Source organism: Podarcis tiliguerta (genome assembly GCF_965153285.1).
Source record: "Podarcis tiliguerta genome assembly, chromosome: 2".
NCBI classification, from domain to species: Eukaryota; Metazoa; Chordata; class Lepidosauria; order Squamata; family Lacertidae; genus Podarcis; species Podarcis tiliguerta.
The window spans coordinates 26,300,761-26,313,978 of record NC_139535.1 but is presented as its reverse complement, the minus strand read 5'-3'; the positions used below and the strand labels follow the sequence as shown (position 1 = coordinate 26,313,978).

Genomic DNA, 13,218 nt, shown 5'->3' with positions numbered 1-13,218 from the left:
TACGCTTCAGGTTACAGACTCCGCTAACCCAGAGATAGTGCTTCAGGTTAAGAACTTTGCTTCAGGATAAGAACAGAAATTGTGCTCCAGCGGTGCGGCAGCAGCAGGAGGCCCCATTAGCTAAAGTGGTGATTCAGGTTAAAAACAGTTTCAGGTTAAGAACAGACCTCCAGAACGAATTAAGTACTTAACCCGAGGTACCACTGTATAGGAAGATTCCTTTCTTATTCTGAGGTATGTCCTTCCCCAACAGGCCTAATAGATCTGCCTCTGGTTTCTTTTGTACAGACAATTTTTAAAAGTTCTTTGTGGATCATACCCCAGTATACCTTAGATTTTTCACAGGTCCACCAGGCATGAAATAATGTTCCTTCTTCTTTGCCACATTTCCAGCATAGGTTAGACTTCTGTTTGTAAATTTTGGCTAGCTTAGATGGTGTTAGGTACCACTTGATGAACATTTTCTTAAAATTCTATTTTATTTTGTAACAAGCAATGAACCTAATGTCTATTCGCCAAAGTTTTTCCCACTGGTCCAAGTAGATTGTATGGCTGATGTCTTGGGCCCATTTTACTATCGCTTCTTTTACTTCTTCTTCTTGCAGATCCAATACTACAGTAATAGTAAATTATAAACTTTTGACCTGTCAATTATTGAAGCTCAAAGTTTGTGCCCATCATTATTTAAAATATATTTAGCGTCGAGACGCCTCACTCATTACTGATGGGATGCACTGCCTATCTATGTCACACACATAAAATATGAATTACAGTTTAATTCTCCGTTGGCAAATTGCTCTCCAATTAAAACACACAGAGGTCCAAGTGCAGCAATTAGTATAACGGTAGCATGTTAATTATCGCCCGACAGATTCTGCATGTGGCCTGCAATTATCTTTCGTGGCTGTGTTTTTTGAACGGAGCCCAAGCCTATCAAAAGCCTCTGGGTGTTGTGGCTACTCATGCATCACTAAAAGAAAAAAAGCGGGAGAATGTGTAAAAAGAGAGAGAGAGAGAAATGCATCAACAAAAAGCCAAGGCACCGATTTCTTGAAAGTTGCATATGCAAATTAATATCTGTAGCTGTTAAGCTTAGAAACAAATACCATAGTAAAATAGAAATACAATGAGGAATCGTGCTAATTTGATTCTTGGAAAACCCCAAATTCCCACTCTCAATGAACTATACTAGGTGACTGTATTCCAGACACTCTCAGTCTATGACCTTACCACCTGCTTTCTGGGAAACGTAGTTTGTTAAGGGTGCTTGGAATTGTAGTTTTGTGGGGGGGATAAACAGCATCTCCCAGGATTTTTTTGTGGGGAGAAGTCACGTGCTTTAAATGTGTGGTGGGTGTGCTTTAAAATTACGGTGCCTAATGGTTAGGGTCTGAGATGGAGGAGCTTATATGCGAGGAACAATTGGCTGATCTTGATATAGTGTGGAGCCAAGGAAGAGTCTTAAACAGAAGATGCAAGGGGATCATAGCTCTAAAAGGCTATTTTATTTGATGATTTTACAACATTTTAAAAATGTCCTGAGAGACAAATGATTGGGTAAGGCTGGCAGGCATTAAGCCCTTTTTGAATGAAAAGAACCAACATCTTCTAAAACTAAAAAGAAGCTCGATATTCCGTACATCATATTTCATTTAAAGCTGATTGGACTGGAAATGAAATGAAAGCTTGTTTCTAAAGTTCAGATCTATAACGCAAAGTTAAAATTCGCTTAAGAAATCAGGAAACATTAGTTTTCAGAGACATATATGCTTTTAGAAAGCTGTAAAGCTTCCTTGTCATCGTTGCTCCCCCCCGCGCCCCCCCCCCCAGTGCTGTTATAGCATTTGGGCGTGATGTGGAGCATTGACAGCGCAGAAATGAAGTTTTCAGATTTAGACATCTTTATAGGAATTACATTTGGCATGCCAAAGTCCTTGGACATGTGCCAACTTCATTCCATTGATTTCCGTGGCACTAAAGCAGCTAAAATCCAAGTAATTTGTTTTAAGTGGTTTCTGGGTAAGTCTGCCAATGCAATGCATTGATGCAATAAGCATCTCTCTCTCTCTCTCTTTTTGTCGTGTGTCATGGGAACAGAATCCAGACATTCAGGGATAAAAAGAGGAAGATCTACAACCTGAGCAATCTTCTGAGACTAGGCTAAAGAAACAATCCTTTGTTGCCCAGCTGGAGGTAGAATACTCTGGAGGTGATGTTGGGGCATCGGGAATTATGGAAATTGTAGTCCAGAAACACCTGAAGGGCCAAAGGAACTTCATCAGTGGTGTACATGAACCCTTACACAGAAACACGGGGGCTGTTATCTGAGAATGAATAAATAAACATTTGGGGTGTAAAATTAAGAGTGCCTTGGCTTTTAATTTGGAGGAAAAGTGTGCCTGAACTATGAGAGATTGGGGGGAGGAACACCATTCTAATATTTCTACTTAATTGGTTCATGTGTTGAGTGGTACTCATTTTGCAATCTTTTATAGAATTATAGAACTGCACAGGGACCCTGGGGCTCATCTGGTCCAACTCACTGCAACGAAGGAATCTCAACTAAAGCATCCATGACAGATGGCCATCCAACCTCTGCTTAAAAACCTCCAAGGACGAAGAGTCCACGACCTCCTGAGGGAGTCCATTCCACTGTCAAACAGCTCTTACCTCCAGAAAGTTCTTCCTGCTGTTTAGTCAGAATTCTTGAATTGGCTGGGTCCATAGGTTCAGGTCCTACCCCCTGAAACAGGAGAAAACCAGCTTGCTCCATCCTCCACGTGACAGCCTGAGATGGCTATCATATCTCCTCTCAGTCTCCTCTTTTCCAGGCTAAACATACCCAGCTCCCTCAACCGTTCCTCATAAGGCTTGGTTTCCAGACCCTGAATCATCTTAGTTACTCTCCTCTGCACATGTTCTCGCTTGTCAATATTCTTCTTAAATTGTTGTACCAAGAACCAGAAAACCCCCCAATGAGGTGTTTCATTATTAGGAATGGGGCCAGCCCAAGATTTTGCTTCCTGAGACACAGGACAGGATGGTGCCTCTTCTTTTCCATTTATGGAAGCTGGCTGGCCTGGTTGTTGCATCTTACTTCCACTCTGACAACAGTACAGTGTTTTCCTTAGTACCTGAGGCTAGTAGGCTGGCTTAGGGTGTGTGTGGCAGGACTATGGCACACATATCTAGTCTCCAATTGAGGGGAACGGCTTGAGGGCTCAGAAGGAAGAGCAGGGAGGCTGCTGCTGTCCCTAGCAGGCAATGCTGCCTGAGGCAATGGGGTGTAGTGGTTAAGAGCGGTGGACTCGTAATCTGGTGAACCGGGTTCGTGTCTCCACTCCTCCACATGCAGTTGCTGGGTGACCTTGGGCCAGTCACACTTCTCTGAGGTCTCACAGCCCCACTCACCTCACAGAGTGTTTGTTGTGGGGGAGGAAGGGAAAGGAGAATGTTAGCCACTTTGAGACTCCTTTGGGTAGTGATAAAGCGGGATAACAAATCCGAACTCTTCTTCTTCTTCTTTTTCTTCACTAACTAATGGTAGGACCAAAGGGTTTATCTATCTCAGTACTGTCTCCAGGGTTTCAGGCAGAATAATTCCCAGCCCTGCTAGGAGATGCTGGGGATTGAACCTTGTGCAAAACAGATGGCATTATGACACCCCCTCTTCTTCTTCTTCTTCTTCTTCTTCTTCTTCTTCTTCCTCTTCTGTGGAAAACCTTGTACAAAAGCTACCCACAGAACCAATACCCACATTGCAGCTTGAATCAAAATCTAATGCTCTTTCCACTGGACCTCCCTGGCTTTTTCTGGAAAAAGCCATGTGTGACAGCCAATATATTCTGAGGGCGAAAAAGGGGGAAAAAACACCTCCTTCCTGATCCCAAATAATACGGTCAATGTGAGACCCTGAGTATACACAGGCCAGAACCTGCCAGCCAAGCCCCCTGAGAAAAATGCAGAGTGGGGGGACAAGCCAAAGCAGCAGAGGCCAAACCATCAGGGAGGACGAGGCAGCCAATTAAATGGTCTTGACGCTGACGGGTTAGGAGCGCAGGTGGTGCAGTGCCTTTCACACGGCGCAAAAGGCAAAAATCCCAGAAAACTCGCTGTTGGTTTTGGCTTGGAAGCACCCTCCACTGTGTGTGTGGCCCGTAGGTAAAACACTAGCACCAAAGACAGATTGCTTGACTGTTTGCCAAGGTCTTGAGATGGAAAAAGAATCACCTGACTTTGCACATATCCAGTATCTGAGCACCAGCTTACTTGCTTAAATCGACACATTTTAAGTTAGAAATGCATGTGTTTCCAACTCTATGCTCCTTGGCTGCTAATTGTCATTTAGCCTCCTACATACCCCTCCAAATTATCAGCGTCCTCATTTCTATGCTAAAAATAATGGGAGTTAATGTTGTCAGAGTAGCCACACTTCCCTAAGTGGGTATGAAGAGTAGACATTACTTAATGTTTGACTGGGTCCCTTGCCAAGATCCAAGACCCTTTTGCCACCCTGACTTTTTTCAGTACAACACTAATTTTTTTTTAAACAAAAATACTCTGGGCTCCACCCAATTCATGGCAAACTAACCACTGAAGATGGTTTCAGAGCCAAAATCATAAGAGTGTTATTATTTCACTGAATGGAGCCATTAGGAAATTTGACATATGGGTTTGCAATTTTTAAAAGTTAAAATAAGTTTTAAAAGACAGAAGCAGTGTTTGACATCAGTGGTTTTCAACTGATGGCTGGGACTCATCAGCCAAACATGTGTGCCTAAGCTTGGTTGCCAGAATGAAGACAATGCTGCTAGGACAGTGTGACACAAGTAAAAGTTTTTTTTTTGTTTTTCACAGTATTTATGTTTTATACACAAGTAAATGTTAAGTATGAATGAGTAGGAGAATTCTACTCATTTTTGCTACACATCCTATGTATGACTTCTGCCCTGAATGCAGGCAGGCTGCTTGAATACCAATGATGTCTTGATGCAGATTTTGGATACCATGAATCTGGCAGGTGTCCGCTGAGCAAGGAAGCTCTGTCACTTTACATGGAAGACATTACTTTTACTGTGCACACATTCAAGACTCAGTGTGCATGAGCACAATCCAAGATAATACTTCTGCTGCATTTCGGAACAGGCAGAAATGCCCCCTCTACATTTTTTTTAATTAACAAAATGTATATACCACCTGATTTAAATGTCAGATGGGCAGCAAAGATAAAGGTAAAGGGACCCCTGACCATTAGGTCCAGTTGTGACCGACTCTGGGGTTGCGGTGCTCATCTTGCTTTACTGGCCGAGGGAGCCGGCGTACAGCTTCCTGGTCATGTGGCCAGCAGGACTAAGCTGCTTCTGGTGAACCAGAGCAGCGCATGGAAACGCCGTTAACCTTCCTGCCAGAGCGGTACCTATTTATCTACTTGCACTTTGACGTGCTTTCGAACTGCTAGGTTGGCAGGAGCAGGGACCGAGCAACGGGAGCGCACCCTGTCGCGGGGATTCAAACCGCCGACCTCCTGATCGGCAAGTTCTAGGCTCAGTGGTTTAACCCACAGTGCCACCCGCGTCCAAATAATCAAATTGTTGTTGTTAAAATTATCAATAAAAACTGCTAAGAACAAGCAATTAAAAGCATTTCTGGGGAAAAATAATATCACCAGCACCATTAGTAGAAAAGAACCTTGTGCTGGGATCTCAATGCTGAAATTCAACAGGGGCAGCCCTTCAAATCAAAACACCTTTGTGCCAGGAAAAGCTGCATGCCTGTTGAATATCTTCTTCACAGGTGGCTGTGGAAGCTACACATTCTGGTCATTCTAGGTGGCCATCCTAACCCAACCTGGAACTTTCAGCCTTTGAGCTAAAAAGCCAGGCATTTGCCCATATATTAAAAACACAGATAAATAACTGCGAACGGGGCTAGCACAAAAGCCAATAATATGTGGAGCCTGATCTGAGAAATGAATATATTGTATAACCTAAATGTAATTTCATTGGGATTCTCTGTGGGCAAAAGGTTGCAGCCTGCACATAAGTGCTTGTCAGGATCAGATGTGCAGTGGGAAATGAAAAGGAAGCTTTCTTTCCTCCAGATGGTGCTTAAAGCTGATCTGATGCCCATTGTTTGCATCCATTGCATGAATACTCTCAGGCACAGAGCCCAACACATATTGGAAAACACAAGGGGTGTTGTCTTCTCTTTAAATGGTACATAGGGATAACCCAGACCTCAATGACTACAACTCATTCTTGTTGTGACTGACCTGTGATGGAGTGTTGAGAACGTCATCTCTATAGCGTATAGTAACGACTGCCCATCTACCCAGCCATCCATCAATATCTGCTCATCAAGCCCCTGGCCTAAGTCCCACCAATTAGGGACTTTAGATTGATCCTGCTGCCATAGGTACCTAGGTCATCTAGGTCTGGGTATGGCGAGACCCACTTCCTGCTTTTCCTGCTTCATTTCCACCTGGCCAAGGAAGGTGGTGCCCTTACCGACTCCATCTACAAAACAGGGCCAGCCCACTTGTTAGGCACAGTGACGATGCTTCAGATTCTGGGTGACACAAAAGAGCAATGGACCATTAGTTACAATACGCCAAAGAAGTGTAGATATGCTACTGATTTTTCCCTCGACCCCCCCCCCAGCCCTTACTATCTTCGGAGACGCACAGTGAAGAAATGGGGCATAGGAGTCAACTTCTAGAGGCCAAGGGGGTCTTCAAAACTTTTGAGGGGGTCGGGTCCCCCAAAGATGATGGGCACTGCCATTGAAGTAGTGTGCTTTTGCCACGTAATGTGATCTATTATGCAGGACAAGGCTTACCTGCCCCCCCCAATATCTTATTCAAATCTACCCCCCTGTATTCCTATATGATCCTGCCCTTCAAAATTAAAACACAAACCATCTGATCGCATCCTTTGATCGAATATGCGGGACAGGGCTTACCTGTCCCCCTCCCACCAATATTTTATTCAAGTTGAACCCCTGGAATGGGGAATCAGCAGCGAGGAGCGGGTTAGGCAAGGCTAAGAAGGGATCCCAGCCATAACTGTCAACTTTCAGATTTGAAAATAAGGGATCAGCAACCTCGAAAATAAGGGATCAGCAGCCTCACCTGTCCCGGGGACAGTCTACGGAATATCTAACAATCCGGGATAGCAGCGGGAAACGGCGCTGGAATAAGGGAATTTCCCGCAAAAAAAGGGGAAGGTTGACATTTATGATCCCAGCCCCTTGGCCAACTGCACTCCGCTGCCGCGCAACCCTCCTCCCCTTGCGGTTTCTGCTGAGCAACTTGCGGCTCGCTCCAAAAGCAGCCCCAGAGCGCGCGCCGCGCTCTTAGCATCGCTGCCCCACAAGTTTTGGCGTGCCTTAGAAGTGTGGGGCGGGAGGGGGGGAAGCGCGGTCCTCCTACTAGCAGCCCGGCTCTTCCCACTGAAGGGCCAGGAAAGGAGATCCTCGGGCAGCAGCAGCAGCAAGCGAAAGTGCGGAGAAAAGGAGCGACTCTTTCCAGCTCTCTCTCTCGCGCGCTCTTCCCCTTTAAGAGGCGCGCGGCTGCTGCCGAAGCGGGAGCCTCCCGCTTTCACACCTTGGGTGGGAAAGGGAGGCGGGACCTGCTCGCTTCTGATTGACGGCCTGCCAACCTCAATGGAACGTTGTGTATCCGAAAGGCGGCGCGCGGGTGGTGGGGCGGAGAGGGGAGGGCCTCCTGTCCAATCGGGAAGCGGGCGGGCGCGCCGTGGAACACGGGGCAGCCAATGCGGAGCGAGAGGCGGGCGGCTTGGAAGAGGAGGAGGGGGGGATGGAACGTGTTGCAATGTGCCCAACGTGGGTTTGAGTCGGGGAAGCGACGCTTGCGGTGCGGTGCGGGGAGGGGGCGCTGGAAAGTGGAAGGGAAGGCGAGAAAGAGAGGGAGAGATGGTGGCTGGCAGGCTGCGGGGGCGCCCCGAGAGGATCGCGGCTGGCAGCGCTCCGTGTGGGCGCTAAGGGCTGCTGGCTCAGGGTAGGCGGGAGTGGGAGGTGTCGGGAGGGGGGAGGAGGAAGAGGAGGGGGGGCGGCCAGGGAAAAAGCCCAAAAGGAGAAAGTTGCGGAGGCGGAGATAAAGCACCGCTTCCCTCCCACCCATCCATCCCGGTTCCTAGGAAAAGGTGTCTGATCCCCGGGAGAAGGAAGAGGGGAGAGCAAGGAATCGGCCCCGCTCGAGCAGCAGGCGATGCAGCCCTCCTCGCCGGCTCGCCCCTTGCAGCGCTGAGACACTTCCCGGGAAGCGGAGGCGAGGCGGAATCTGCAGCGGGGGGAAAGGAGAAGGAGGCGGAGGGACTTTTCTGGGGGACGCCGAGCCTCTTTCTTTGCAGCAGCAGCAACAAGGCGCCCGCCTGTGGGACGGGGCGCAGGACTCTGCTATTCCTTCCCCGCGCGCCACCCCTGCCTTTTCCAGCGGCAGGATCCGGACCCTTATTTATTGCGCGAGTAGCGATCGCTGAGAAGGAAGAGGAAGACTTTTAAAGTTTGGCGCTGGTGCCAAGAGCTGGGGGGGCTCCATCCTGCCTCGCTTCCTCTCCCTCTCTCTTAGTGGCACTGAAATTCAGCTCTCTGGATGAGCCGGTTCTGGGCTGCTGGCCCCCCGACGAGCGAACTCCAGACCGGCCCCCGGAGAAACTTCAGGAGTTGCAGCTGCAGCTGCAGCCTCACTTGGAGCTGCCATGGTCTGACTAGTAAATGTCGCTGGAGGCCTAGAGACTTGGTGCAAAAGAGATCTGGGCTGAACGGCAGTGACGAGTTGTTGGCACTTCCTTGACTTTTCCTTTCTGTCTTCAGTACTTTATTATTATTGTTTTTAGTTGGTGGGATACCACCAACTCTGCGCTTCTGGCCTCTTATTCCTACCCCCCCCTCCTTCCAGGATACAAAATGGCGCTGCCGGGATGGGGAAAGTGGGGGTCCCTGCTCTTTTCAGATGCCTTTTGGACCTTCTTCATCCTTTCCCAAACGTTGGTGGGGTTCGGCTACTGCTCGGAGCGGCAGGCCTGCGACGTGAACTGCACGTGTAGCGGTGATCGTGTGGACTGCAGCAACCGGGGGTTGGAAGAGGTTCCCGAGGTGCTGCCTACCTGGGCAGTCTATTTGTAAGTCTCCCGCCTGCGAAGTCAAAAGTTCTGAATGGAGTATACTGCTTTCTTGTGCCTTTTATTTCTTTCCCAGTCAGACCTCCCAACCTCCTTCAAAGTCTTCGCTGAAGGCCAGTTCCTAACCCTTTTCTTCACTGCAGTCTGTGATTAATGTAATATTCCGTCTTCCCTTTATTGAGAGATCTAATTGTAACCGGTTGCCGAGCAACTAACTCCTGGGAGATCCCTTTGGGGGTAGAGAGTTCTCATATCCTTGTGGAAAGATCCCGGTGGGAATAGAGGCTGCTCATTCCCCTTGTAGTTAGGGATGTTCTGCAGAATGAGATGTTCGCCTTTTAAAGGGAAAGCTTCAAATTCTGATCATTTAAAGGGTGTTTTTTCTTTTGAGGGGGGTTGTATTTTTGTGTGTGAAACTTTGCCACCCAGGCTGCGGGACCTCCAGGTCCTTCTTAATTAACCAGATCAACTTTTTGGGACACTAGCCTGCAAACTTGCAGTTTTAAAAAATATTGTTGTCACTGAAGATGTTGGCAGTGTTCTCACTGTGTGTTGCAAAGGTGTGGGGAAGAAGGGTTGTGTTTACTGTGTAGAAGTCCCTATAAGACTCAGTTTCATTTAGGCTTAGAAATGTCTGTAGTGTGGCACGGGTGTTAGCCCTTAAGAATCAGATCAGTAGTGGAGCTGAACATAAAAGTGGATGACAGGCTGAAGATTTTCAGAACTCTTAAAAAAAAAGAACTTTTACTGTCTTGCAAAGCATTTACTCTTGCCATGGAATATAAAAGAGTTTGATTTAATAGTCCCCTTCTTAGATGATTCAAGCACCTATGTAGGACTTTGGAGACCTAAAGAATTGGGACTCTAAGGTTTCGTTCTTACACACACACACACACACAGTAGCAAGTAAGGCACTTTCAAGTAAACATTGATAGGATTTTACTGTTAAGAGTCTTTATTATGCACAAGATCAGGTAGTTAAGGCTTGCCAAGGGTGTTATAAGGGTAAAACAGATCCTCAAGAACTATGATGGTGTATATCACCACTATGTAAATAGCTGCTGTGGTGTATTGGTGTTGGGTGTATATGTATAATCTTAATATTTGAAATACGTGGGGGTTTTTAATTTAAAAATTGCCTATGCTTTACTGCAGACATTTAGAACTAGTTCTTGAAAACTCTCTCTCCCCCCCCCCTTTCTTCCAGCTCTGTGTGAGATTACATATCTCATGTTTCACCTCTAATTCAGTGGTGAAAGTTGGAGGGGCTGTGAATAAAAGGTTGCTGTTTGCCTCTTCAGGACAAAGAATAATCTTACTACTTGTTCGACCCACTTCCTTGTGTTTCTAAGGAATTAATAGCTGCACCCCAAAGTGGGGAAAACTTAACATGATGAACTTTTGGAGGAAAAAAAAGAAGTCAAAATGGTTAGCAGATGTAGGCCAATCGCCCCTGGTTGCTGCACACTAGGCCCTTGTTATCTGTTAGAACAGTTTCACAAGACTCTCTTATTAGTTATTAAGTGATTGAATCGTGTTTTCTTCAGAATTGGGACCCATGTGGCCAATTTGAGGTTAAGGTATTAAAATATGGATAAACGAGCCTGTGGTTGGTGCCTGACTCTTTGTGATTTTCAATAGCACTTGCGTTCAGATCCTGATAAATCTTCACATTTGGGATTATTTCCCTTTGACTCCAGCAAAGGGAGTTTTACTTGAAACTAAATGTGTTTTAAGATTACAACCTGTGGTTTGAAACCTAATAATAGCGCCACACTTTATCCAGTCAGAAAGTGGGAGTGTAGTAAAAGGTTACCTGTATATAGGTGTTATTCATAAAACGTATAGCTATATTGGTTTCTTAGATGAAAATTATTACTGTTGCTGTTTTTAAGATGGTATCAGGAAAACTCATTCTTCCCATGTTCCAGTCGCTGCTGAGTGTTGCAGGTTAAAGGGTTTTTTTTAGCAAAGAGCAACATGAGTTAAAAGTAGACACAAGTCAAGTATGGTACTCTACTTAAATATGTTAGAGTAGTTTAACACACATTGTACGAGAAATGTCAGCGTTAGCTTTATGGAATAGGGTATGTTTAAATCTGGAATGAAACATATAGGTAGCCTCTGGATGAGAATTTGGATAAGTTCATTTTATTGGCCACCAAATTGTGCAGCAGCCTAAATATCTGTGTATACGTATCGTGTACCCAAATATTACAAAGCGTCTGCCATTGTACGTATGGAGGACTGGAATTAAAGATGGGCAATATTGTGCCATTAGGGGTTTTATGCTGAAAGAGACCTGAAAATGCTAATAGGTTCTGTTTGTATCAGAAAAGAGAGGGGTAGCTGAGGTACTAACACCTCTATCTTCAATTCAAAGCCTTGACTAGAATTCTGTGTTTCATAGCTTGTAGGCTAAATTCTCCCTCTGAGATAGGGAAGATAAACATTCAATTGTGGTCTGCTTAGTGCTGTGTCAGTGTGAATGTTTAATTCAGATTGATGTCATTATAATTTAGCTGTCAGCCTCTGGAGTACAATTTATTTACCGCCACCATAATTATATCGCTATCTTAAGTTATTTACAACCGTGCTTTACAGACGTGTGAAACTCTGGAGTATATCATATGTTTAAACTTTGCTGCTGCAGAGCTGCAAGTTGTTGATCTTTTGAGTGTGTGAAGCACAAATGTGATTACTAGCTGATCATTACTTTACCCTAATTCCTATAATCCGCCATACTTGTTTTTTTGGAAGGATTTCACATCTGGAAACCTGCACTGTTTTCTTTCTCTGTCCATGCACGCACAGAGTTAAGAAGCTGTTCGGTTTAGGGCAGCTCATATGCTACCATAAGAGGACATCTCGATGACACTTCTCTTGCTTTTCATATATGCCAGCTTCATTTTAACAGTAATTGCAGCACTGGTGATGATATCACCACCGATGTTGAATATTGAATGTTCATTTGATTAAGCTTTACAGTGGTAATAATTATTGTACCACATGAAGGGTGAAGCTCCTTAGATTTTGTTTCTTCCAGTATTCATACCATGTTCATAATAACTCCTATATGGGTCACAGTTAGGGACTGTACTGTTGTTGCCATACTAAGTATCAAGAGCAATTTATAACTCATCTGCTTACTCTTCTGGATATCTGTGCAAGCTGTTGTAGCAATACCAGTCAAGAGTCCTGTAGCATCTTGAAGAGAAGACCAACTTACTGATTGAAGTTTATGCTTTTGTGGGCTAGAGTGCTCTTTGTTGAATGCATGAAGCATTCAAGGAACTCTCTAGAGTCCATTCCATGCGTTTTGACAAAAGTGAAGTCTAAACCCATGAAAATCCTTAGTCTTAAAAGAAAGAAAATCGCAGAATGTTGTTTCCTTAGAATAGTTGTATGTGATTTATTCTAAAACTATTGATATGTGGCTGTGCTAATGCTAGTTTTGTTGCTAGAAATCTTCACTAGAAATTAGTAAATTTTGGGTCTTGGCCATTTTAGAAAGTAGTGCCATGAGATCAGGTAACAAGAGCTTTTTAAAAAAATTGAATTATGAAGTGTTGTGCTTTCTAAGACTAAAAGACTAGGACTAAACTGGATTGCCTGTGAAACACTAAACTGGGGTATCCGACGTGCTCTTCAGACGTTTCGGACTATACCTCTTTCCTGATCTTTGGCACACTGAAGGGGGATGAATGGGAACCCACAGTACACAGCAAGAAGGGGGTGGGGAGGAGGCACTACAATGGCTACCCTTGAAAATCAGTCGGTATGTTTGAATTCTCTCTTTTCTATGAATTTTCATCAGCACCTCGGCCGAGAGAAGATAAATATGAACTCTCACTTCTCTGAAGGAGAAGTTAGGACCAGAAGAAGAAGGAAAAAGTATCTTTCGTCTGTTTTGTTTCTAACTCAAGTTGAACAATTTCAGTTGTTTTAAAAGCAAGTCACTGCCAGGGGTATCACATCCCTGAGGTGGATTTTGCAATAACATTACCTTCTCTCAAATAGATTTTCCTTAGAGCTTTATTTTCCCTCTTGTTGTGGCAGATCGCAACATATTCTTGTC

At 45.1% G+C, this 13,218-nt stretch overlaps 1 protein-coding gene across 1 annotated transcript in view; it reads left to right on the top strand.

Moving 5' to 3' along the window:
- Nucleotides 1-7,865: 7,865 nt before the first annotated feature.
- The window catches only part of LRIG1 (leucine rich repeats and immunoglobulin like domains 1), a 126,550-nt gene continuing 121,197 nt past the window's right edge, over nucleotides 7,866-13,218 (top strand). The window contains exon 1 of the mRNA XM_083424772.1: nucleotides 7,866-9,140. Within this exon, the coding sequence (XP_083280898.1) occupies nucleotides 8,926-9,140 (215 nt within the window). The 5' untranslated portion in view covers nucleotides 7,866-8,925. The remainder of the gene's footprint in view (nucleotides 9,141-13,218) is intronic.